Source organism: Gorilla gorilla, chromosome 4 (assembly GCF_029281585.2).
Source record: "Gorilla gorilla gorilla isolate KB3781 chromosome 4, NHGRI_mGorGor1-v2.1_pri, whole genome shotgun sequence".
Lineage (NCBI taxonomy): Eukaryota > Metazoa > Chordata > Mammalia > Primates > Hominidae > Gorilla > Gorilla gorilla.
In genome coordinates this window covers 15779181-15805895 of record NC_073228.2, presented here as the reverse complement: position 1 = coordinate 15805895, position 26715 = coordinate 15779181, and the positions used below count along the sequence as shown (strand labels likewise).

The 26715-nt window shown below is 44.3% G+C and overlaps 1 protein-coding gene across 6 annotated transcripts in view; it reads right to left on the bottom strand.

The window, feature by feature from the left end:
• RNF157 (ring finger protein 157) overlaps window positions 1–26715 on the bottom strand; it is a 98346-nt gene that overhangs the window by 25439 nt on the left and 46192 nt on the right. For all 6 annotated transcript variants that reach the window (XM_031011105.3, XM_031011106.3, XM_031011107.3 and 3 more), the window contains 2 exons: window positions 6428–6516; window positions 409–555 (listed from right to left, as the gene is read on the bottom strand). In XM_031011105.3, coding sequence (XP_030866965.1) covers window positions 409–555; window positions 6428–6516 — 236 coding nt within the window. The remainder of the gene's footprint in view (window positions 1–408; window positions 556–6427; window positions 6517–26715) is intronic.

Below are 26715 nucleotides of genomic sequence, written 5' to 3'. Positions count from 1 at the left end.
GGGTCCTTTATAATCCATTTCCTTTGCTCTTGCTTGGCAACGTTAAACTTTTCTATTCAACCCACACATCCAAAGAAAGGTAGCTTACTAGATTTTTAACAGCATGTTAAGGACCTGAAGGACTATACCACCATTTGTCACTATACCAAGATGGCACAACTTGAAGAGAAAAGGTAAAGGGCAGGGCTTTGTAGAAGAAAGTCTAAATTCAGGAAACAGATCTCATCTGGCTGCAGAAAAAGAATGCTTTCTGCCCTTGCTGAGTGGATAAGACATGGACTCTCCCTATCTGGGAAGGAAGTGGCTTGCCTGGTCTCTTGATCTTACCTGGTAATACCATTCTGGAACTCTTCCGTGGCCTGGTAATAATCTGGGAAGGAAGTGGCTCTCCTGGTCTCCTGATCTTACCTGGCAATACCATTCTGGAACTCTTCCGTGGCCTGGTAATAGATGGTGATGGCTACCCGAGCATCTGTGTCAAAGGTGAACTCAACATTGTAGTGGACTTTAGCTTTACTGGCCTCTTCTCCAGGGCTCTTCACTTCCTCAGCACATCTAGAAAACCAGAGACTCAGCATTTGCAGAGTAGCATATCAATATTTTAAATTTTACCTTTAAAAAAATTAGCAATATATTGTGGGCTTCTCTGAATGATCATAAGCATAGGTCTACCTCTTCATTCTGAACGATCACAGAGTGCTTCATGACCCATGTTGCTGGGCATTCAGGTTACTTCTGGTATCTCATAGTGCTACCACTACACCATTGTGCATTTGGCACTTTTGTTTTTATTTTAATAAAAGTTATTAATCACATAGTTTAAATAGTTTCCTCAAGGCAAAAAACAGCAGGCCTTACTTCTTCCCTTTCCTCGTCTTCAGAGGACACCCCTTTTAGTGATCATTTTGGCATTTACCCACGTTTCTAAAAAATATACTTGGGTTACTACTTCTTGATTTTTCAGTTTCAGGCACTATCTATGGGTTTCCTACTATGGAAACAAGGATTTCTTTCTCTTTCCTCACTGTGCTCCATGTAGGAACTCCGCCATCCCCCCAGTGTAGCTGCATCATGATTTTATTATAATAATCCAGTACATTTGTGTCTGTATTACTGTGATTACACAAACTTATAATCTATGATTATTTTTCTTTTCCTGCATAACTTTTTCTTAGTGCTCATCCTGTTTTTTTTTTTTTTCCAGTTGCGTAGTTTCCTATGTACTCATCACAAATTCCAACCCAAGCTCTCTGGGGCTGTCTAAATCTCTCAAGACGTTCAGATGCACCAAGCGGTCTATTCATTTCATCTTATTGAGGAGGTCCCTTGGACTTGCTCCCATCTGTACTTGGCCCTCTGCACCTGGCTCCCAGTCGCCACCCTGGAATCTCTCTCCCCCTCCATCATCCTGGTGGGTCCCTTTTGCCTCTGTCCTCCTGTAGAAGCTCATGTTTCCTGCACCTCAAGTCTTCCTCTGTCTTGGGTTATTCTTTCATATCGGTGGAGCACGTGTCCTGCCAGCTTCCTGAAAAAGGGTGTGTTGGGAAATAAACTTTTGAGAGCTATTATTCAACATTCACACTTCACTGAAAGTTTGGCTGAGCAAAGTATTCTAGATTATAAATAATTTCTAAAAGACACTGAAAGCCTTTTCGCTACCTTATTTTTCACCTCCCAGCGTTGCTCCCAAGAAGTCTGAAGTCATTCCAACTGCTGATCCTTCTTCTTCTGAAAGCTTACAGACGGTCCTCTTTCTCAGCCACTGTGTGGGCACTTGGTGGTCCTTTCCGTTTAGAAACTTGTACCCTCTGGTTCTGAGAAGTTTTCTTAAATTCTATGTCACTGATGATTTCCTTCCTTTTATATTCTCTGTTCTCTGTAGAACCCGTTAGTTGGATGTCAGACCTTCTAAATGGATGCTCTATCACTTGCATCTTTCTTCTTCTATTTTCCTTCTCTCTGGATTTTTGCTCTACTTTCTAGAATATTTCAAGTTTTCTTCCTATCATTCTATTGAAATTTTCATTTCTGCTCCCTGTTTTTAATTTCTAAAAGCTATTTTTTTGGTTTCATAAACACTTTGTGTCATTGTGTCCATGAAAGAAAAAGACAACTTCTCTCATGTCTTTGAGACTATTAATGAAGTTTTCTTCTTCCTGCATAGCTTTTGTTTCCAATTAGATTTTTTTTACTTTATTATTATTTTATATAGAGATGGGGTCTCACTATGTTGCCCAGGCTGGTCTCAAACTCCTGGGCTTAAGTGATCCTCCTGCTTTGGCCTCCCAAAGGTCCGGGATTAGAGGTGTGAGCCACCACACCCGGCCTAGTTAGGTTTTTTTTTTTTTTTTTGAGATGAAGTCTTGATCTGTCACCCAGGCTGGAGTGCAATGGCACGATCTTGGCTCATTGCAACCTCTGCCTCCTGGATTCAAGTGATTCTCCTGTCTCAGCCTCCCAAGTAGCTGGGATTATAGGCATGTGCCACCAGGCCCAGCTAATGTTTTTGTATTTTTGTAGAGATGGGGTTTCTCCATGTTGGCCAGGCTGGTCTCGAACTCCTGACCTCAAGTGATCCACCCGCCTCAGCCTCCCAAAGTGCTGGGATTATAGGCGTGAGCCACCGCACCTGGCCTAGTTAGGTTGTTTTAAAATGTTGGTTTGTTTTGCTACTGTCTTTCCTATTATAGGCATTCCTTACACATCTAAGAATCTGTGGCTGTCTGCTTGTATTTAAGATATTTAAACTGCTGATTAGAGCTCTGAGTGCACAGCAAGACTTGGGGATCCTGGGCTTCACTGTGGGCTGACCTAGATCTGTTGAGGAACCTCTAACTCTAGTCTCTTAGGTTTTCCTATCCAGGCAGGTCCAATTTCCAGAAAACAGTTTTCCTCTCTCTTGACAAAGGCCTGGCTGCCAGCATTCTAGGGGCAGAGTGGAGAGGCAGCTGGAGGGCTCAACATCCAATATGCCAGGATCCACTCACCTGCTGTTTTGTTTTGAGACAGGGCCTCACTCTTGCCCAGGCTGGAGTGCAGTGCTGTGATCGTGACTCATTGCAGCCTTGACCTCCCTAGGCCCAGGTGATCCTCCCACTTCAGCCTCCCAAGTAGCTGGGACTACAGGTGTGCACTACCATGCTTGGCTAATTTTTGTATTTCTTGTAGAGACAGGGCTTTACCATATTGCCCAGGCTGGTTAGCCTGTTTTTAGTACTGGCCATTAGCTGTGCCTGGGTCTCTCTTGTCCAGAGATTCTCTGTTTTGACCTTTCCAGGGAGAGTCATCTGCCTGCCTTTGGCCAAGGTGTAGGAATGTAGTTCTGGCTGTGCGGTACAAGGGAGGGGATCTGCCTACCTTGAAGGCAGACTTTCTACCAATCCTCTTCATTTTAGCCTCCCACCTCAACTTCTAGAGGGACCTGGCACTGCTAATTTCTGAACCCTTTGGGGGATAATATCACAGTATAAATTGGGTGATTCTCAGCTTTTCTTTCTGCTAGTTCAGGATTCTGATTTCCTGGGTCTACTAAGTCATTTAACGTTCACTGTGTGTTTCCAGCTTCTAAAATTTTGTTGCTGTTGCTCTCTTCCCATTCTCCAAATATTTACAGATTTATGCCTTTTTAAAGACATTTTTTAAATTTTTTATTTATTTATTTTATTGAGATGGAGTCTCACTCTGTCGCCCAGGCTGAAGTGCAGTGGCACAATCTCGCCGCACTGCAACCTCTGTCTCCCAGGTTCACATCATTCTCCTGCCTCAGCCTCCCAAGTAGCTGGGATTACAGGTGCCTGCCACCATGCCCGGCTAATTTTTTGTATTTTTAGTGGAGACGGGGTTTCACTGTGTTAGCCAGGATGGTCTCGATCTCCTGACCTCGTGATCCGCCCGCCTTGGCCTCCCAAAGTGCTGGGATTACAGGCATGAGCCACTGCACCGGGCCTTATTTTTTATTTTTTAGTTGGAGTCTCACTCTGTCACCCAGAGTGGAGCGCAGTGGTACAATCTCGGCTCACTGCAACCTCTGTCTCCTGGGTTCAAGCAATTCTCCTGCTTCAGCCTCCGGAGCAGCTAGGATTACAGATGCGTGCCACCATGTCTGGCTAATTTTTGTATTTTTAGTAGAGACGGGGTTTTACCATGTTGGCCAGGCTGGTCTTGAACTCCTGACCTCAGGTGATCCTCCCGCCTTGGTCTCCCAAAGTGCTGGGATTACAGGCATGAGCCATCATGCCCGGCCAGATTTATGCCTTTTAAATACATGTTTATAATTACTTAATGGGGTTTTCAGAGGAAGCAAAAGTAGGTGTTCAATCCTCCATCTTTACCTGGAAATCCGAGAATCAGAATTTATTCCCATAATCACAGAAAAACAAAACAAAGAACACTCTTCAAGTTAACACTTATTGAACACCAGGTGTTTTCCCTTCTGTTACCTTAATTTTGACAACCACCATGAAAGGTAAAGTTGATTATCACCATTTTACAGATAAAAGAACCTGAAGCTCAGACACTCATTCAAGCAAGCATCTGTGGACCTGGGAGGCACACTGCTCTGCTGCTTCCAAGTCTGGTGCTTCTAGCGCATGACAGCTGCTTCATCCTATTCTAGAGCTGCAGCCAGGCTGCCACGGCAGAGGCTATGACCTCACAGCAGCTCAGGCCCTTGAATGGTCTCCATCAAATGTGTGAATGTGCCATATGTGATGAGAGAAACCAAGTGGACAGAGTAGCTGGCAATGGCAGGCCCCAGAGGCCTCGTTAGTCTGCTCTGCTGCTGGATGAACTCCCCTGGGTCGGGTCGGGGGACTGTTCTGCAGCAGACAGGTACCTCCTTGACTCTCTCCTCCCCAGAGTTGACCCTGGGGTGGAGAGAAGCATAGCTGGGGAACCAGCAGAAACTTCAGGGACAAATAAAATATAAAAAATTAAGAGAGAGAAACAGAAAATAGATTAGTGGTTACTTAGGGCTGGGAGGACTGCTTGAGCCCGGGAAGTCAAGGCTGCAGTGAGCTGAGATCGTACCACTGTACTGCAGCCTGGGTGACAAAGTGAGACTCTGGGCCAGGTGCGGTGGCTCACGCCTGTAATCCCAGCACTTTGGGAGGCTGAGACGGGCAGATCACCTGAGGTTGGGAGTTCAAGACCAGCCTGACCAACATGGAGAAACTCTGTCTCTACTAAAAACACAAAATTAACCGGGTGTGGTGGTGCATGACTGTAATCACAGCTACTTAGGAGGATGAGGCAGAAGAATCGCTTGAACCTGGGAGGCGGAGGTTGCAGTGAGCCGAGATCGTGCCATTGCACTCCAGCCTGGGCAACAAAAGCGAAACTCCGTCTCAAAAAAAAAAAAAAAAAAGGCGAGACTCTGTCTCAAATATATATATATATCAGACAGAAACATCGTAATGCTAATAAGGCTGTTCTATACAAGCATGAGATGGTCTCTGAGTCATCTTCCTTGCCTATTCAGAAAAATCTGGGACCTTGATTTGCCCTAACCAAATTTTTTCACCAGGGAATCAGACAGCCTTGGTAGACATATCATCTAGGGGTGGCGGGCAGTGGGAATGTATAAGACTAAAAATTACACTGTCTCAAGGATGGCACCAAGAAGGCAAATGACGATAATTAACATTGATGATGAGGATTAAGCAACCAACCCAGTGCACTATGAGTTCCTTAGAGAACAGACACATGATACAGGGAATAAAAAAGAAAAAGAAGGCTCGGCGCGGTGGCTCACGCCTGTAATCCCAGCACTTTGGGAGGCCAAGGCAGGCGGATCATGAGGTCAGGAGATCGAGACCATCCTGGCTAACACGGTGAAACCCCGTCTCTACTAAAAATACAAAAAATTAGCCGGGCGTGGTGGCGGGCGCCTGTAGTCCCAGCTACTCGGGAGGCTGAGGCAGGAGAATGGCGTGAACCCGGGAGATGGAGCTTGCAGTGAGCCGAGATTGCGCCACTACACTCCAGCCTGGGTGACAGAGTGAGACTCCATCTCAAAAAAAAAAAAAAGAAAAAGAAAATATAGCAATAAAATAAAGGATTTGATATTCTAAGTTCAAATTTCCCATTTTTACATTGGCTTGTTGGAGTAGCTGCAAAAATTCCCATTTTCCCTTAATAATTCTTCTTCCCTTTTAAAAAATATCCATAAAATAAGGATACTAAGCATTTCTAGGCAAGCGAAAGTTTTTCACAAACACAGACGATTGCATCCAGTGCTGAACAACATGGGTGTGGACGGCCTGATCTCAGCAGAAAGTAGCGCTCGCACTCCTGTCTGAGGCCTGGAGAAGCAAGCTCTGGGGCTGCCGGAAACTGCTGTATGAGTTCCTTGGGAAGTCTGTCCCCCAGCCCCCAGCCTCCCCAAAGGAAGGTGCCTGGGACCTGGCCCCAGCCTCTGGGAACTTACTTGACGAGCCTCAGTGTGTCCTTTCGGATATTGACCAGGCTTCTCAGAGTCTTCACGGGTTCTTGGGGAGGTGGGGCGGCATAAGGAAACTGTGTCAGAAACAAAGCAGGAGAAGGTGGTGTGTTTAAAAAGACCCACAGCTGTCCCTCGCTTTACAGTTCACCAAGAATAGCCTTAAGAGGTGAGGCAGGAAGGCACAACTCTCCTAATTAAGTGAGGAAACGGAAACTCTGACATACTGAGTCAACCTGCTCAAGGTCACAGCTAGCAGGAAAACTGGGATGCAATTTGGGGCCCAAAGAGCCAGATTTATCTTCTTTTTCCATTATATGAAGCTTATTTTGGTCAGTGTTCAAAACCTGGAGAATTAATAAAAAAAAACCACTGAAGTTCCAAATACCAAAGGACACACTGAGGCCGAGTTAATCACAAAAGGCTTTTCCATCTGACCTCAGACGACAGGGAACCAGACCTGCAAGCCCTTTCCTTCGGTGAGGCCATATGGTATCCCAGGAATTTAGGGACTGCAAATAAAAGAGAACCCCATCATGTGTACAGAGCTGAAGTTTGCAAACAGTAAAGAACAAACTTCCCCTGCAGCTGATCATATAAAGCAGAGCTCTTTAACATGTGAGCCAAGAGTTATTTTGGGGTCACCAAAGGTTTATGGTTGTCTTCATCATTTACCATCCGCTTTTTCCCCCTTTGCCCGTTTAGACCTTTGGATTTGAAGTTCTGAGTTGTTGATAATAATGAGATAAAGAAAGGGGAAATAGCCAAAAATTTCACTGGGAATTGCCTTCTGAGGATCAAGAATGATTTCAAATGTTCCCAGTATTTTTAAAATGTTATTTGGGCAATCAAAATGTTTTAACATATAATTCCCAAAAAACCTACTGGTCTCGGCAGCTTTGCAAAACTGTGGTTCTCTTGGCTCAAGAAGAGTCTACCTCCATAGTGTGGTGTCACAAAACAGGGCACCCAAGTTACAATCAAATTGTGCCTTCACAGGTTTTTATTGAATATGGTTATTTTACTTGGGAAACAATATAGTTAAACCATAGTTAAGGTGCATCTGACTTTATCTATGCAGTATGATTGCTTATAATTCACAGGTATGAATGTGAATCTTACATTCAATAGAAATTATCTTCATTCAGATTACTCACTTTGTGGGCATGATGCAGTAATTTACTTTTTCATTGATATATTAACCATACATTCTTTTAAAAATGACAGTTTTTTTCTAATTACAAAGTAATACATGGTTAAGCAGAAAACTTGAAAAACACGAAAAAGTACAAAACTATCCCTAATTTTACTACTCAGCAATACCAAAATTAACATTACAGAATACGTATCTCCATCCGTCCGTCTATCCATCCATCTGTCCACCTCTATATCTATGTGCTGTTTCAAACTGAACATACTATTTTGCAGTCTCTTTTTCACCTAAAAAGATGTGGTAAACATTCTTAAAGTCTATAATTTTGATAACATGTGCAGATAATAGCATACTTTAATCAATTCCATATTATTCAATATTTTATGTTGGTTTTACTTTTATTCACAGCTATAAATGTTGTGGTGACTATCCTTGTCCCTATATTTCTGCATGCTTGTTTGATTATTTCCTAAGGACAAATTCCTAGAAGTGGAATTACAGGATCAAAGAGTAAGCATATTTTTAAGACTTTAAAAATTATTTTGCCAAAAAGTTTTCCACAAAGCTGACTCCAACTTTGCCCTCCTGCAAGCAGTGCATCAGGAGGCCTTGACATGGTAAAACTGAAATTCTAGTTCAGATTCCATCTGTGGCCTGTTTCTCCTCCCCCAACTTTCCTAGGCTGTCATACTAAAGGAATTTAAAACAATTTTTAAATAAGCTTAAGCAAAAAGTAATTAGGCAGGAAAATCCGACACAAACGCTAGTCTATTCTAAAGCCAAAATAAATGACTTTGGGATTAAAATTTTTTTCTGGAGTAGCAAAGTTAATCATTTTCATTTGTACAGGTACTTGGGCGTTATCCATAACTCCTACCTGCATTTCAAAAAAAGGATGCGTCTTTTCCCTTATTCTTTACTCTTTCTCCTCCATAGCCACCCCCTGCCGCAAAAGAGAGAAAAATAAAAAGAAAGAAAAAAAATCCTGGCACTCTTTATCCTCCATTTTGAATATATTTGATGATAACTGTGGCAATGAAACATAAGCTATTTGGCTGTTAAGGAAAGGTATCAATGAGTTCAAATGTTTATAAATCCACCCCTATACTTTAGGCTCTCCCTGTACACACACATACATGCACAAGACAACAACGGCAAATCTGTTCAGGAGAAGCTTGTTCGTGGGCTGCTACCTACCAAAGTTTGTGCCTTGCTGGCCTTTCATTCATGCAATCAGAGTCTACATGCAACACTCCATGCCAGGAGTAAGGAGAGATTGAAAACCAAGAAGATAAAGCCCTGCTCTTTCAGGAAGCTGCATTATAAGGCAGCTGAGATAGTAATTGTAATAACAAAGAGATTAAACATATGAATATTTTTTGCCACAAAAGGCAAAAATGAAGTGATCATTTCTGGCTGAGGTAATCTGAAGGCTTCATGGAGGAGGTGGTAGTTGATCTGGGATCCTAAAGGATAAATGAAATTTGCAAATTCAGAGATAACAGAGAAGATGGAGGGGACAGTAGGATCAGAGGCAAATTAAAAAAAAATTTTTTTCTGCTCTTAGAGTTGTCTCTCATTCTTCTGTAAATCGATTTTGCCTACCATTACTCTCGAAATTTCTTAGTGAGTTATCTTCCTTTCAAAAATTACCATTTATTGAGTGCTTACTATTGATGACAGTGGTGGGCTGTCCGGAGCAGCCGCTGCCATCACGACGGCTGCTGCAGGGGGGTCGCAGGGAGCAGACAGACAGCCCCTCCACAGCTTGCCGCCCTGGAGGCCACCCCATGGGGCTGGCCGGGTTACCCACCAGCAGAGGAGCAGCGTGGCAGAAGAGCAGCGCGGTAGGGCAGAGAGGAGCCCCGAGGCGGAGCTGGGCCTTGGACAGCATCCTGCTTGCTCATGGAGCACCAGGGCCAGGCCTGGGTGCGGAGCTGGGGCCATGCTTCAGGGGCCCCGGGCAGGAAGTGGGAGCAGCTTCCGCTTCGGGCAGCTGGCCATTGGCGCAGCCACTGTGCCCACCCTGCCGAGGGTGCCAGGTTCCTGTGCCTCGGGAGGAGGTTCTGCGCAGCCCATCTGGGGCTGCACCCCCAGGTCTGCCCCACATTGGGGTGACCACTGAGCCTGACACTCCTGGGCAGATGGCCCGGCCCAGGCCCAGGCCCAGGCCCAGGCCCAGGCTCCACTCTGTCCCAGACTGCCCGTGAAGCGCCGGGGCAACAGGCGGAGCTCACGGCGATGTCACCCTGCCCTGGACACTGGCCCCGGCCCAGTGAGGACCTGGAGCCCCTGCCCTAGGCTGCAAGGGGGTGCTGCAGGGGCTGCATGCTCCACAGAGCTGGTGGAAGCCAGGAACAGGCAGCGGCCCCACCTTGGGCTGTGGACCTGGGGCCTCCATAAGCTCTTGGAGACACGGAAAAGCCCTGCCACCCCTCCGCCCCAGCAGGCTCGGAAGTGCCTGCTCCTGCCGCCTAGCTTCTGCTTGCTCTTGGTGCTGGCTCTGATCTTAGAGCAGTGTGGGGCCAAGCCCAGGTGCTGTTGCAGCCAGGCTGGGAGTGCACACGCTCGGGGTAGCGCTGACAAGCCAGCCCCCTGCTCCCTCGGCCCCTTCCAGACATTGGGCACTGATGAGCAGGGGGGAAGGGGAAGGGGGAGAGGCGAGGGGGTGCTGAGGGCAGCTTGGTGCTGGCCTTCAGGGAGGACGTGAAGGCTGGGGGCCTGGCTGCCAGTCCCGCCCACCGGAGTGGGAACTTGTGTTGCCTTTTCTAGGCCTGCCCATGGCTGCCCAGGGACCAGTCTACCTGCACTTCCTCCCCTCTGAGGCCCATAAAAGGCCCAGGCTCAGCCAGAACAGAGCAGAGGTTGGGACCACCAGCTGCAGAGAGGAGCAACCTACTCCAGTGCCTCCTCTCTGCTGATAGCTGCAGAGATGTCCATAAGACCAGCTGCAGAGAGGAGCTACGCACTCCAGGGCCTCCTCTCTGCTGAGAGCTGCAGAGAAGACAGGATGACCTTCCTGCGGAAAAGAGCTTCCCACTCCAGGGTCTCTATGCTAGGACACTTGTCAGGACACCCTGGCTGCGGAAAGGAGCTACCCACTGCGGGTATCCTCTGAGCTGTTCTGAGGCTCAATAAGGCTCCTCTTCGTCTTGCTCACCCTACGTTTGTCTGTGTATCTCTTTCTTCCTTGTTGCAGGACAAGAATTTTGGACCCATGGAATGGTGGGACTAAAAGAGCTGTAACACAAACAGGACTGAAACATGCTCCTTGCTTGTCATGTTGCAGGCAAAGAGGAGAGAAGAGCTGTGGCCCGTCGGGAAGCCCAGACCTGGGAGCTGCCCAAGCCAGGGCTGTGACTTCCTTTTTGTGGCCCTGTAGTTCCTGGCATCTCCAAGCTTCCAGGTGCCACCACATTCCCTGGTGCCAACCGGGAGAGCTGCTTGCAGTGCACCTGGTCCAGCCACAGCCTCGCAGACAGCTGGCACCTATACTGGCACCTGGGGCTGCCAGCCCCACAGCAGCAGCTGGCGTGTCTGACTGCACAGTGGCCGGACCCCACTCTCGCTCACACACCCCTTGCTGCTCCATGCCTGACTTGCAGTCTCCCTTGGAGGCGTGGGATATAGGCTGGTAGTGTGAGCTGAGTGCAGCCTGTCAGGCCAAGTGGGTGGAAGAAGCCCAATGTGCTTGAGCCGAACCTGTGCAAGGCACCACTGGCCACAGGTTTCCAGCCAGAAAAGTGACACCCCAAAGATCACATAATACTATGTGCCAGGCACTATGCTGAGCTCTTTATTTATATTATCTTATTTAATCTTTGGAGGAATCCTGTGAAATAGTCATGGTTGTTCCCATTTTTGCAGGTAAGAAAACAGAGGTTGCAAAGAGGTTGAAAAACTTCTCTAAAGTCCCCCAAGTTTTAGGGAGCAGAGGTTATTTTTCTCTTTTTTTTTTTCCAGTAACTAACATGTCTTAAAGGGAGCACAGTTGAGGTTTGAACACGTTCTACCTTTATCTTTCCCCAAGACGCTCTGGATGCAGCTTTTTAATCTAGAGATGAGATTTCCAAGGATTAAAGTGCTGGTTATTAAAAGATCTGAAGACACAAATTTATTTATTTTCTCATTCCTTTCTAAAGTCAAGACATCAGATAAATGTTTGTGTTTGTCCACACTATCTCCTCAATACATGCACCATTACTAAGTTATATTTAAGACAAAAGATGTATCCTGGCCGGGCACAGTAGCTCACGCTTGTAATTCCAGCATTTTGGGAAGCTGAGGCAGAAGGATCGCTTGAGCTTAGGAGTTTTGAGACCAGCCTGGGCAACATGGCGAGACTTTGTCCCCACAAAAAATAAAGAACTTAGTCAGCATGGTGGCACACACCTGTAGTCCCAGCTACTCAGAAGGCTGACGCAAGAGGATCACTTGAGTCCAGGAGACTGAGGCTGCAGTGAGCTATGATAGCATCACTGCACTCCAGCTTGGGGGAGAGAGTGAGACCATCTCAAAAAGGAAAAAAAAGAGGCCAAGCGTGGTGGTTCATGTCTGTAATTCCAGCACTTTGGGAGGTCGAGGTGGGCAGATCACTTGAGGTCAGGAGCTTTGAGACCGGCCTGGCCAGCATAGCGAAACCCCATCTCTACTAAAAATACAAAAATTAGCCAGGTGTGGTGGCATGGGCCTGTAGTCCCAGCTACTCGGGAGGCTGAGGCAGAAGAATTGTTTGGACCCAGGAGGTGGAGGTTGCAGTGAGCTGAGCTCATGCCACTGCACTCCAGCCTGGGCAACAAGCGAGACTCTGTCTCAAAAACAAAAAAATAAGTATCTTATTTCAACCTAAAACCAGAGATCTCACTCATATGCTAACAGGTAAGTATGAAAGGAAAGAAAACTAATGCCTTCTTGGGACCAAGAAAGATGAAGCTCAGAACAGATTCAGGGCCAAGCATTTTTCTGAAGTACTCATGCACCAGTCCACTGTACTTAGCATTAGCAATCGTTTTCTCAGTTCATATCCACAGAGTTTCTGTTTTCTTTTTTAGAGTCTGCAAAGGGTAATTTTCTCAGCCCTAGGTCTACTGAGTAAGGGAGTGCATGGTGACAAGGAAGACCAGATAAAGTCTTTCTGATGTAAGCATCCTGGCATATCCGGAAACAGGAAGAGCTTCCTTTTCTGTCTTGCACACAACATGCCCCAGGTCCACAGACAGAGGGAGACTGAGAAGCTTTCTGATCTCTTACCTCAAGCTCAGTATGGATTTACAGAATGGCTTCCTGTTTCTCAGGTATCATTCTGGAGTAAATAAACCCTTAACAGCCTTATGAAGGACAACTAAATGCAGCTTCTAGAATCCTATTTCACTTTTTATAATGAAAACAGGCCTCAGATCAAGACTCATGAACAAAGAATGAAATTTGGCCTGCTCAGGGATTTGGGGACCAAACATTAAGTGTGAGTATCTTTACGACAGAAAAGCAAGGCACAGATCTCCCTAATCTATTCATCTAACCAGAAAACTCTGCCAAAAGAAAGCCCCTTTCATGGGGTAAAACTTGGGTCACCTGCAATTACAGCTTGGCAAATCATGAAAAAAGAGAATGTAAGGAAATATTTAACTGAGTATGTACTATGGGCCAGGCATTATGCTAGGTACTTTAGATAGATTCTTTTTGTCCCCCATTTTACTTTACATATTTTTTATCTTTATTTTTAAATTTTTGTAGAGATGGGGTTTTACTATGTTGCCCAGGCTGGTCTCAAACTTCTGAGTTCAAGTGATCTTCTCACCTCAGCTTCTCAAAGTGCAGGGATTAGAGGTGTAAGCCACCACACCTGGTCTTTTTATTTTTATCTTGGTAAAATACACATAACATGAAATTTACTATCTCAATCATATTCAAGTACACAGTTCAGCGGCATTAAGTAACATTCACATTCTCATTATCGTGCGGCCATCACCGCCATCCAGCTCTAGTTTAGGTATGCTCTTATTTCACATTCTCGAAAGGAACAACATGCCTGCCCCTCTCACCAGCCTGTAAGTTCCGTGTGTATGCTGGAGGACGGTCTAACATGCCGGAGAAATACAGTAGCCGACTGAAAAATGAAGAATGTCAGTTAAACAAACTGACATTCTACAGATAAAGAAACCGAGACTCAAAAGATTCACGTAATCATCCAGGGTCCCAGAGCTAATGAGCAGCAGAACCACAATTTGAACCCAGGTACATCTGACTCCAAAAGCCACACTCTATTGCACTGCTTCTACTGTAGGGCAAGTCTACAGGCTCTTCTAATCCTAGGAGTGTTCCAGGGACCTGAGCAGAGTTCGGGGAGTTTGAAAGTTATACCATCATGGCAAACAGTACTGAATTCTTTGAAGGTTCTGGAAGCTAGCCAAAAATCTCCAATGGCGCCCTATGCTTAGGTGGCAGTATGTACAAAATCATACCACGCACCACACTCCTTTCCATCTTTAACAGGAGTATCTAAGGTCTTCTTAGAGAAGAGGTTTCTTGGAGCACAGTATGACAAAATCTTTGTCTATAAGATCTAACAGTACCTGCAGAAGATACAAATGTACAGAGGGCAGGGTGATGTCAGAGAACACCGCCAGCAGCCACAGCCGCAATGGATACGTCAGTCAGTGTTTACCTTCCACCCAAGATGCTCAAAGATGTGTTACTGCCAGATAGTTCTAAAATATGGAGACTTCTTCACTAAATTGTTTTCAAAAAATGGTCGGGTGCGGTGGCTCACATCTAATCCCAGCACTTTGGGAAGCCGAGACAGGCAGATCACCTGAGGTCCAGAGTTTGAGACCAGGCTGGCCAACATGGTGAAACCTCATCTCTACTAAAAATACAAAAATCAGCTGGGTGTGGTGGCGTGTGCCTGTACTCCCAGTTACTCAGAAGGCTGAGGCAGGAGAATCGCTTGAACCCAGGAGGCAGAGGTTGCAGTGAGCTGAGATCGCACCACTGCACTCCAGCCTGGGTGACCGAGTGAGACTCTGTTTCAAAAAAAAAAAAAAAAAAAAAAAAAGAATAAATAAATAAATAATTTTCAAAAAACAAAGACATTTACCCATTCATTCAGCACTCTCACTATATCCTGAGTACTGAACTAGGCCTGGGGGACACAGTGAAGAGTCAAGCAAACCTCTCTTAGTTCCATCTGTAAAGGGGCTTCAAGCTTGCATCTGGTGCCCTGCATGCTTGGATACAACATCCTCCTGGGACTGGGCTGCTGTGTCTGTCCTGAAGTAAGCCTGAATCTGAGAATAACTTAAATCCCAAACATCTCAAGCCCAGAATGGAAGTAGAGTTGGGCTCAGTCAGAAGACCTCTTTTGGTGGACCTCAGGCGTTTGCTGACGAAGGCTCTGTGTGTTACGTGAGCAACTCCTCTTTGGCTTTTGACCCTGGTGCTCATCAGCTTCCCTTTACCAGCACATCACATTGGCAAAGCGCCACCTGGTGACGAAAGATGAAATTGCCAGACCAGGCCCAAATGCAGGCCAGAAGGGTGCACGTGCATTCACATACACATGGGCACACACGCATTTATTCTGTGTGTGTGTGTGTGTATCAACCACATGTCCTAGATTTTTTTTTACCATTCTGATTTCAAATATTACACTACTCCTACAGTTGTACTATTTTTGCTGTAAAAAAATATGGTCACAGTACATGTGAAAGGACATCTTACTCTGTGTGTAAATTATTAGGCAATTCCCAGTAGTCTACAAAAAAACACAATAATCCATTCATCCCATCTATAAAGTTAACTTCAACATAAATCTTTTTTTAAAGTATATACTTTGTTTTCATTTGCTATTAGATTCAGGCCTCGTCTCATATATATATATGAGACAGATATATGTGAGAGATATATATATCCTATATATCATATATATATCCTATATATCATAATAATAATATGAAAACTATATTATTACCATCAATTCTCAGGTAAAGAAAGTACTGATACTGTATACTTCTGTTGGTTACTTTTCGCTCTTGTTGCCCTGGCTGGAGTGCAATGGCACGATCTCGGCTCACTGCAACCTCCGCCTCCTGGATTCAAGCGATTCTCCTGCCTCAGCCTTGCCTCCCGAGTAGCTGGGATTACAGGCGCCTGCCACCATGCCTGGCTAATTTTTTTGTATTTTTAGTAGAGATGGGGTTTCTCCATGTTGGTCAGGCTGGTCTCGAACTCCTGACCTCAGGTGATCCGCCCGCCTCAGCCTCCCAAAGTGCTGGGATTCCAGGTGTGAACCACCACGCCCAGCCTCACATGGGAATATTTTTGAAAACTGCAGATCCCAGGGCCCTGTCACTAGAATTCTGATTCAGCTAGTTTGGGGTAGGAACTAGGAATCTGTATTTTAATAAACATTCCAACCAATTCTGATGCAGGTAGGTTACAGACCCCATTGAAAGAAAAAATGCTGGTCTTCTGCAGCTAATAATATTTAATTATATACCAAAATAAATTCACATAAAGTTTTTTTTTGTTTTGTTTTTTAGAGGTAGGGTCTTGCTATGTTTCCAGGCTGGAATGCAGTGGCTATTCACTGTGACCATAGTGCACTATAGCCTTGAACTACTGGGCTCAAGTGATCCTCCTGCCTCAGCTTCCCGAGTAGCTGGGACTACAAGCAAGTCATCACAGCTGGCTAATTTCTATCATTTCTTCCACATTAAAAAACATTTATGGATATAGAATAATTATAGCTTTCTACATTTATTAGCTGGGATTCTACTGTAAGGAAGAGCTGTCCTTTATCATTCAATTATTCAATTATTTCTTCATTTGTTTAATTATAAATTATGTATTTATGTAATTTATTTTATATTAATTTTTTTACTTAAGTAAAAACAAAAAACCCAAAATACCAAAAATAGGCTTCCAAAGACAGGAAACCATTTTAGACAATTTATAATTAAAATAGCAAAGTACAGGCTGGGAGCGGTGGCTCACACCCGTAATCCCAGCACTTTGGGAGGCTGAGGTGGACGGGTTGGTTGAGGCCAGGAGTTTGAGACCAGCCTGGCCAGCATGGTGAAACCCTGTCTCTACTAAAAACACAAAAAATTAGCCAGGCACAGCGGCATGCGCCTGTAATCCTAGCTACTTGGGAGGCTGAGGCAAGAGAATCACTTGAACCTGGGAGGCAGAGGTTGCAGTGAGCCAAGATAGTGCCACTGCACTCCAGCCTGGGCGACAGAGCAAGACTCCATCTAAAAAAAAAAAAAAAAGCAAAGTACACATTTTGTATATTGGGCAGACATTTAATATTTATGCCAAAGAATCAAATAATAATTACTATAGAAACCAACACCTGGGGTCATATCAAAAACTCATTTATGGTACTACATAATCTCTTTCTTTTATAGGGTTTTGTGTTTAAATTCTATTTCATTTTTATTTGATGCCTGGTTATTTTCCCAGCTTTCTCTGCTTCCCTTCTCCTGAGATACATAACGTGTCCAAGGCTTACCAGTGGATATTTTTAGACTGGTGATGGATCAGTGTTGGGGAGAGCAACTTCGTATTTGCTTGAATGCTGTGAAGTGAATACAAATTTGCCTATTTAGCCAGATTTATCCCTGAGACAGACTGGTGTGCCTGCTGTAGATCAGAACAACAATGATCTATATTAACTGCAGTAAACCTCTTTTCACTAATTTTCCAACCAATCCTCATGGGGAGCCAATCACCAGCTTGGAATGAACGGTAATCACAAAGCTGACAAGATAAAAGACATTCTTTGTACTCAAATCAAAGATATGAGGGAGATAGCAAGAGAGTGTCACAGATGACCTTGCACACAAAAATGCTTTGTCTTCAGATTTGGCTATCAAAGAAATCAATCCAAGAAAGCACTCCATTTATAGTCTTCGAACTCCTCTGCTAGGTCTCTTGGCAGGAAGTACACAAGACCAATGTCATGGCTATATGACCTCCCACCTAATGTTGACCTTTTCCAAAATATTTAATTAAGCAATTGCCCAGTTAAGCAATTCTCTCTGTTCACCTTAACAGGTGATAAGGGTACGAAAAACCTACCACAGAGTAAAGAACACATCAAAAAATGGCATAGATCTTGGTAATGACCATCACAGATCCATTCTATATCTCTCCTTATGTTTTAGGTCTTGACTCATTGTTTGAGAATACTGAGACCGGGTAACATGCTCAGTACCACTCTGTCATTAAACACACCTACACGGCTAAGTGAACTGCTTAGATGACAAATGAACCTACTTGACTTCCAGGCCCCCACAGATAGGAAGCCTCCCTTCCCAGCAGGCTAAAACCTTCTACCCAATCATGCTGTGCTTCTAGAATAAAACTACCTTCCAGAAGACGAATTGCTTTTAGTTGCAAAAGATTTTGCCTAACACCAGCTAATTTTAAGTTGAGTTAAAAGGAGAAAAGAGTGCTCTTAATAAAGCAGACACAGTCATCTTTTCCCCTCCAGCGAGTTGGTAAATAATGACTAGTGGTCAGAGATTACTCCTTTCACACGAGCAACCCATCCTCACTGCCTCACTTCCTGATTTCATTTGGTCAGGAGATTCATAACCCAGCTCACAAATTAGAATACACTTTTAAGCAGCAGGTTTTGAGACGCCTTGACACTGTATGTATGTGAAGAATATGCTTACAGAAGCAAGCACCAGTATCAGACTAAATAGGCATTTAAAAATATAAAACATATATATATATATTTCTTCCTAAGCAAGTATTTGAATGTTCTAATGCCAAGTATTAAGTTTCCCAGATATTTTAAAACAGAGGCATTTTTGATAGGCCAATTACTAAGGGCAAGAGGACCAAAATCTTCCCTACTGTCTATTTCAAAAACAAAAAATAAGAAACTGTAAACTGGTCTTCAAGCTGAAAAACTCCAAGCTGTCCTTTCATGTCCCATTAAAAAACATCGACTCTGAAACTATTTATGGGCCAGGCGCGGTGACTCATGCCTGTAATCCCAGCACTTTGGGAGGCTGAGGTGGTGGATCACCTGAGGTCAGGAGTTTGAGACCAGCCTGGCCAACATGGTGAAACCCCATCTCTACTAAAAATACAAAAAATTAGCTGGGCGTGGTGGCGGGTGCCTGTAATCCCAGCTACTCAGGAGGCTGAGGCAGGAGAATCACTTGAACTGAGGAGGCAGAGGTTGCAGTGAGCCGAGATCACACCACTGCACTCCAGCCTGAGCAACAAGAGTGAGACTCTGTCTCAAAACAAAAAACAAAACGAAACAAAAAAACCCCAAAAAAAGTACTTATGTAAGATTCAAGATTAATTACAAGAGTTGTCAAGATTTCTCTCATATTCCTGGAAGGAAAATATGCTCTGAGGTCTACTAGGCTATAAATCTCAGGTCTGGGCGGTGGGGCAGTGGCTCACGCCTGTAATCCCAGCACTTTGGGAGGCCGAGGCGGGCAGATAACCTGAGGTCAGGAGTTTGAGACCAGCCTGGCCAAACTGGTGAAACCCTATCTCTATTACAAATACAAAAATTAGCCAGGCATGGTAGTGCACATCTGTAATCACAGCTACTTGGGAGGCTGAGGCAGGAGAACTGCCTGAACCCAGGAGGCAGAGGTTGCAGTGAGCTGAGATCGGCGCCACTGTACTCCAGCCTGGGTGACAGAATGAGACTCCGACTCAAAATAAATAAATAAATAAATAAATAAAATCTCAACTCTGGTTTGAGAAAAATAATAATAGTATGAAATATATCAGTGGAAACAGTTAAGTTTATAAGCCAAACAAACATGGAATTCAAAGCCCTGGCAAGGTCTGGTTACTCTGGCTAGGCTATGTATTTGCAGATACAGCCCTGGGAAGAAAGTCACTATTCAATCAATAACTCTAATAGGATTTTCTTTTTTTTTTCTTCTTTTTTTTTTCTTAAGATGGAGTCTCGCTCTATCACCCAGGCTGGAGTGCAGTGGTGCAATCTCGGCTCACCACAACCTCTGCCTCCCAGGTTCAAGCCATTCTCCTGCCTCAGTCTCCTGAGTAGCTGGGATTACAGGTGTGTGACACCATGCGCAGCTAATTTTTTGTATTTTGAGTAGAGATGGGGGTTTCATCATGTTGGCCAGGCTGGTCTTGAACTCCTGACCTTGTGATCCACCCACCTCGGCCACCCAAAGTGCTGGGATTACAGGCATAAGCCACGGCGCCTGGCCAGGATTTTATTTTCTTTAGTTAATCCTGTGGTATAGAAGCCCTAGATAATTAGAACAAAATAGCATAAAATAAAAATCCATAGCATATACCTGATAGTTTTATTTTATTTATTTATTATTATTTTTTTTTCTGAGACAGGTTCTCACTCTGTCGCCCAGGCTGGAGTGCAGTATGGCAATCTCAGCTCACTGCAACCTCCACATCCGGGGTTCAAGCGACTCTCCTGCCTTAGCTTCTCGAGTAGCTGGGATTACAGGTGCTCGCCACCACATCCAGCTATTTTTTTTTTGTAATTTTTAGTAGAGATAGGGTTTTACCATGTTGGTCAGGCTGTTCTTGAACTCCTGACCTCAAAGGATCTGCCTGCCTTAGCCTTCCAAAATGCTGAGATTACAAGTGTGAGCCACCACGCCCAGCCCTGATAGTTTTATTTTCTGAGTTATTAATGTAAAGATGTGTGGAAACCCTAACGGAAAAACCTATTCTGCAGCTAGTTTAATAAGGTGGCACTTGTTCCATTTTGCATTGCTAAGCTTCTAAGAGTCTTGAGAGCTCTGATTATTCTTCAGTCACCCCTCAATAGCAGTGGGCAGCCAAGATTCTGTAAACCAAGTGAACTACTTTCTTTGGCTTTTATGAAAGTCTAAACTCATTTAAAGACCGGATATAGTGAAATGCAGTGGCTAGAACTTTAGGTTCTAGATGGTGAACACCCATACTCTATCATGCTCCAACTCCAAGGTGACTTATGTTCTCTTGTACTGCATCCCACGGCCTCCTATCTGGGATCACTCCACTGCCCCATGTGGTCACCCATCACTTCTCAGCCCATCCTTGTAAATCTCCACTCCTTGAGCCACATCCTTCATCACCTCCAATTTTCCTTATTCTCACCAACCTCTTCTCTGTGGTTCTTCCTCTTTTTACTGATTTTCTGCATTTCATTAAGACTCTGGGCTTCTGATCATCTTTCAGGGCTTGTCAGAGGTGATTACACTCCCTGAAGAATAAATAGGCATCTTAGCATTAACCACAAGCTTTCTGAGACTAAAAATAGCCAAGTTCCAACTTTAAACAAGGTGCAAGCAAAGATGGTGCAACAGATGCAACAGATAATTCCCCCCAAAGCAATGCATGCTAGTATCTCCCAACAGTGTTAGTTTCGCTTCTAAGTTTATAATTCTCAGTCTGGTCATTAATACAAAGATTTTCTTATGCTAGTTAATAGTCTGTAAAGAAAGCATGGCTCCATAATTAAGTGGGAAGTCAAAAGTTCAGCAAGAGGATTTAGTGACTGGCTTCTAACGAATACATCATGGAAAGGGGAAGATTTACAGTGGATAAACCTGTACCACCCGGACCATGTAAACAGGGCTGATATCAACAACAATAAGTCATGTGATATTATGTACCTCTGATATGATGCAACTACATCTGTGGTTTTCTTTCCCAAAGTCTATAATCCTGGTCTTTTGATATTTCAAAAGAAAACATTAGAAAAACCCAAATCAAGGGAAGTTCTACAAAATACCTAGCCAAGTACATCTAAAAATTTTCAAGGTCATGAAGAACAAGGAAAAATTGAGAAACTAGCACACATTGGAGGAGATGAAGGAAACATGAGAACCAAAAGTATCCTGGACTAGATCCTAGAACTAAAAAAGGACAATAGAGGAAAAGCTGGTAAAATCCTAATAAAGTCTAGTTTTAAAAATAGTAATGTAACTGTGTTAATTTTCAGTCCGGATAAATGTGTTGCAGTTATGTAAGATGTTAACCTTAGGTGGAGCTGGATAAAGGCTATATGGCAACTCTGTTATCTTTTGTGATTCTTCCGTAAGAATAAATTATTAAAAAAATTAATTCAGCAAGAGAAATGCAGAGATGAAATGGAAGGAGCTCAGGATCTACGAGCAGAAGGCGTGGGTCTCAGCTCCTGTGCTGCTGGTTACGGCGACTTTAGACAAGCTGCTTTGCCCTACTAAGCCTCCATTTCCTTATCAGTGAAATGAACTCCATAAGTTGTGAGAGTAGAAGTTGTATTAATCATGGTTTAGTCAGGAAAACAGGTACTTCACAAGGTATTTTAATAGGCAGAATTAAATACAAGGAACTGGTTAAATGGATATCAGAGAACTAAAACACGAAAAGGGGGCACGGAGCGACAGAGAGAAACTGCAGGAAACGGTTTCCATCCCCATGGCTGAGGGAACAAAAGGGAGAGGTTGGGTTCTCAGATCCTGGAAGCCCAGAGAAGGGACCCTCCGAAGCTGGGACTCAGACTTCTGAGGTGAGGGTACTGCCCAGCTGGCTCTGGGTTTGTTGGGAGGAGAACACAAACAAACAAATAAAAACAACTGAAGGCTGAAACAAACTTCAGCTGGTGGGATGAAAAGGCATTGCTGGGATGGTGGTCATAGGAACAGCCAGGCGCAAGAAGCAGTGGGTCCTTCTCCTCCAGCCCTGCAGACCTTCCAGCACCTCCCACTGGCAGCACATGGCCAAGTGTAGCAAGCAATGGAGAGAGCCGCAGAGTCCCAGCCCCAGTGTTCACAGGGTGGTGTGGGGCCAGGAAATAACAGTGGAATTGTGGAGACAAATAACTTTGTAAAGGGTAGATGTGACCCACTGATACTTATTACCATTACTTCTGTTAAGTGCTCAGGCTAACTGTTTGCTCTCTCTCTCTCTCTCTTTTTTTTTTTTTTGAAATAGATTCTCACTGTCAACCAGGCTGGAGTGCAGTGGCACAATTTCGGCTCACTGCGACTTCCACCTCCCGGGTTCAAGTAATTCCCTTGCCTCAGCCTCCTGAACAGCTGGGTCCACAGGCACGTGCCACCATACCCAGCTAATTTTTATATTTTTAGTAGAGACGGAGTTTCGCCATGTTGGCCAGGCTGGCCTCAAACCCCTGGCCCCAAGTGATCTGCCTGCCTCAGCTTCCCAAAGTGCTGAGATTACAGGTGTAAGCCACTGTGCTTGGCCATTCTCTCTTTTAAAAATAGTTTACACTGGGCACAGTGTCCAGGGAAATCGCTTGAGTCCAGGGAAGTCAAAGCTGCAGTGAGCCATGATCATGCCACTGCACTCCAGCCTGGGTGACAGAGTGAGACCCCATCTCAAAAAAAAAAAAAAGAATTAAAAAAATAGTTTACGGCCGGGCGTGATGGCTCACGCCTGTAATCCCAGCACTTTGGGAGGCCGAGACAGGTGAATCACGAGGTCAGGAGATCGAGACCACGATGAAACCCCGTCTCTACTAAAAATACAAAAAATTAGCTGGGCATGGTGGCAGGCGCCCTGTAGTCCCAGCTACTCTGGAGGCTGAGGCAGAAGAATGGCACGAACCTGGGAGGCGGAGCTTGCAGTGAGCCGAGATCGTGCCACTGCACTCCAGCCTGGGCGACAGGGCGAGACTCTGTCTCAAAAAAAAAAAAAAAAAGTTTACACGGCTGAATGCAGTGGCTCACACCTGTAGTCCCGGCACTTTGGGAGGCCAGGAGTTCAAGACCAGCCTGGGCAACATAGTGGGACTGTTTCTAAAAAAAGAAAAAAAAAAAAGTTACGATATGGATTAGCAGAGGACATAAACCTCTTGTGTTACCAGCATTTAAGATTTTAATAAGTAGAAAATATGGCTAAGGACTACATTCTATTCTATAATTATACCAACATTTACCCTAAAGTTCAGTGCTGCCTTCTATAGATAAAGTGGGCTGGGTATGGTGGCTTATGCCTATAATCCCAGTAGTTTGGGAAGCTGAGGCAGGAGGATCGCTGGAGCCCAGGAGTTCAAGATCGGTTAGGGCAATATAGTGAGACACCGTCTCTACAAAAAAATAAAAAATTAGGGCTGGGTGTGGTGGCTCATGCCTGTAATCCCAGCACTTTGGGAGGCTGAGGCGGGAGGATCATGAGGTCAGGAGTTCAAGACCAGCCTGGCCAAAACCCTGTCTCTACTAAAAATACAAAAATTAGCTGGGCGTGGTGGCAGGCGCCTGTAATCCCAGTTACTCAGGAGGCTGAGGCAGAGAATTGCTTGAACCCGGAGATGGAGGTTGCAGTGAGCTGAGATCACGCCACTGCACTCCAGCCTGGGCGACAGAGCAAGACTCCGTCTCAAAAAAAAAAAAAACAAAAACATTAGCCAGGTGTAGTGGTATGTGCCTGTAGTCCCAGCTCCTAGGAAGGCTGACGTGGGAGGATTGCTAGAGCCTGGAAGGTTGAAGCTACAATGAGCTATAATTGCACCACTGCACTTCAGCCTGGGTGACAGAGGCAGACCCTGTCTAAAAAAAAAATTAAAATTTAAAGATAAAGTATATGTCTGATTAATTTCTGTAATAATCAGGGCTACTATTTTATTTGATTGGCCTGGAAAGACCATCTTAGAGAATGAAGTGTGCTGCTTAGGGACAAAATTTACGTGTAATCAACTGTTAAGCTATTTGACTCATAAGTCTTTGACAATACAATACAGACTTTTATATAACAGTTTCATTAACAGTTAAGGCCACTATGCATCTCTTTAGATGCTGAAAAAGTTAACCAGATTTTTCTTTGAAATGCAAAACCAGTAAGTATAGTTTCCCGTCAGATGGGGTGCACAATGACAACAGGAAACAGAGGTGAGAGTGTGCACACTTGGTTTCAATATGTTTCAAAGAAATTTCGAGGAAATTCCTACAACACAGATGCTTTAGTTCCACTACTGAATACCACAGCAGTTCTTTGTACTCTGGTTTGTTAAGAAACATGGCATCAAACAACGAAGCAAAAGTTCAAGCACCTAGTGGCACTTTTCGAGTCAGCAACATTTACATTATAAAGTTCCTTTCTCCAAGCTTTGATATGACTATTTTCATACTTCATTTTTCACTCCCTGCTCTGTATTATAGCTATGTATGTCCAAGTCTGATCTTCTCCATGAAATTATAAACTTGAGGGCAAAATCCATGTAGGAATCTTCTTCGTGTTACCCCTAGTGATTAGACCAGCACACGCGGAAGGCAGAAATAGATGCCTGTAGAATGAATACATGAACAACAAGATCTTCAGAAGAGTACAGCATATGCCCATGGTGACTCTTTAGATTTTGAATATTTGCCCCTCAGACTAAACGGCAGACTGGTACAATTAATGCTCACAAAATAACTGAAAAACACAGACCACCATGTGTTTTTAAATTAAGGGTTTGTGGAGTAATACTGAGTAAGCTTGACTAGCAGCTGAAACCCTCTGGTTCTGCCAGTGAGTTGTATGAAAGACTGGAAAATGAAGATGAAATGATTTAGTAAAACAAGTATGATATCAACAGCCAGAAGACACAGGTTCTTGTTTCAGCTCTCCCACTTTCCTTCCTTTTTTTTTTTTTTTTTGAGACAGCATCCGCTCTCTTGCCCAGGGTGACTGAGATGGCCATCACTGCAGTCTCAACCTCTCAGGCTCAAGTGATTCTCCCACTTCAGCCACATGAGTAACAGCCGTGTGCCACCACACCTAGCTAATTTTTGACTTTTTGTAGAGACAGGACCTCGCTGTTTCCCAGGCTGGTCTCAAACTCCAGAGCTCAAGTGATCCTCCCGCCTCGGCCTCCCAACATGCTGGGATTACAGGCGTGAGCCACAGCACTCAGCCTTCTCTCACTTCATACACAAGACTTTGGGCAAATAACTTAACATCTCTGAGCATCAATGTCCTCATCTGTAAAATGAGATTTATAGCTTCTGTCTATCTCATAGGGTCATTAAGATCAAATAAAAATGTTTTGAAAACCATACAGTGCTATAAAAATATATGTTATCATTAGTGATCCTTAGTGATTAGCATTAGTGATAACATCTTCATTAAAGAACTTGTAATGCTATTTTGAATGCTTGGAAAAAATAATGCACAAATGAAATACAAGCAATTAGATAAGTATCTCTTATCTACAAATCCCAAAGCACTTGAAGTAAATACAATTAGGATATATCTCACTTGGCCATGACCCAGAAGAATTATTGTAGATCTGCCCTATATTCTACTGGAATTTAACCTCTTGGAAACAGCTACCCCCACCACCCCCCACCCACGGACACATACAAGTTTCTACCATAGTGACTGAAACGCTCTCTGAGATTCTCGGTTTATGATCACTAGGGAAATGGAAGACACTGTCTAAGGTAACGTGAGAGTTAAGCACGTTCTCCTTTTGTCTGTTGTGACCCTGACTGTCTAACAAACAAACGTGACTTCTGAAGCCTGATTTGAAACAAATCAGGAGCTGAGCGAGAAAACAAAGCAGAGGTCTGAGGCACAGCTCCTGGGCAGGCTCTCCCGCATCCTGCAGTGAGGCTGCCGCACCCATAGTTTCAGATCTGAGATTAGCGCCTGGCTGAGGGCTGCTGATGCAGGAGCAATGCTGCCCTGCTACCCCTCCCACCTTTACATCCACAGACAGCCTTGGGGGACACGGCTACCACTTCTCAGTGGTACACGTCCACAAACAGGGACTCCCTGGACTACATGGGAACCAGGCCACAGAGAAGGCAATCGCATTTCTATTAATCACCTCTTTCCAAGGCACATTCTGTTTTTTTGTTGGTTTATCAAGGTTTAATTTATATACAGTAAAATTCAGCCTTTTTGGTGTACAGTTCTGTGAATTTTGACAAACACACACAACAGTGTAACCACCATTACAAACAAAATAAAGAACATTTCCATTACCCCCACATTCCCTTGTGCCCTCTCTAGTCAACTCCTCCATGCACCCCAGTCCCTGGCAACCATTGATCTATTTCTTATCTCTATCGTTTTGCTCTTTCCAGAATGACACAACACTCTTTACAATGCTTAAGTAAAATAGCCAAAGGCTTCATTCAGTTCGTATAGAACACCACGCACTCAGCCA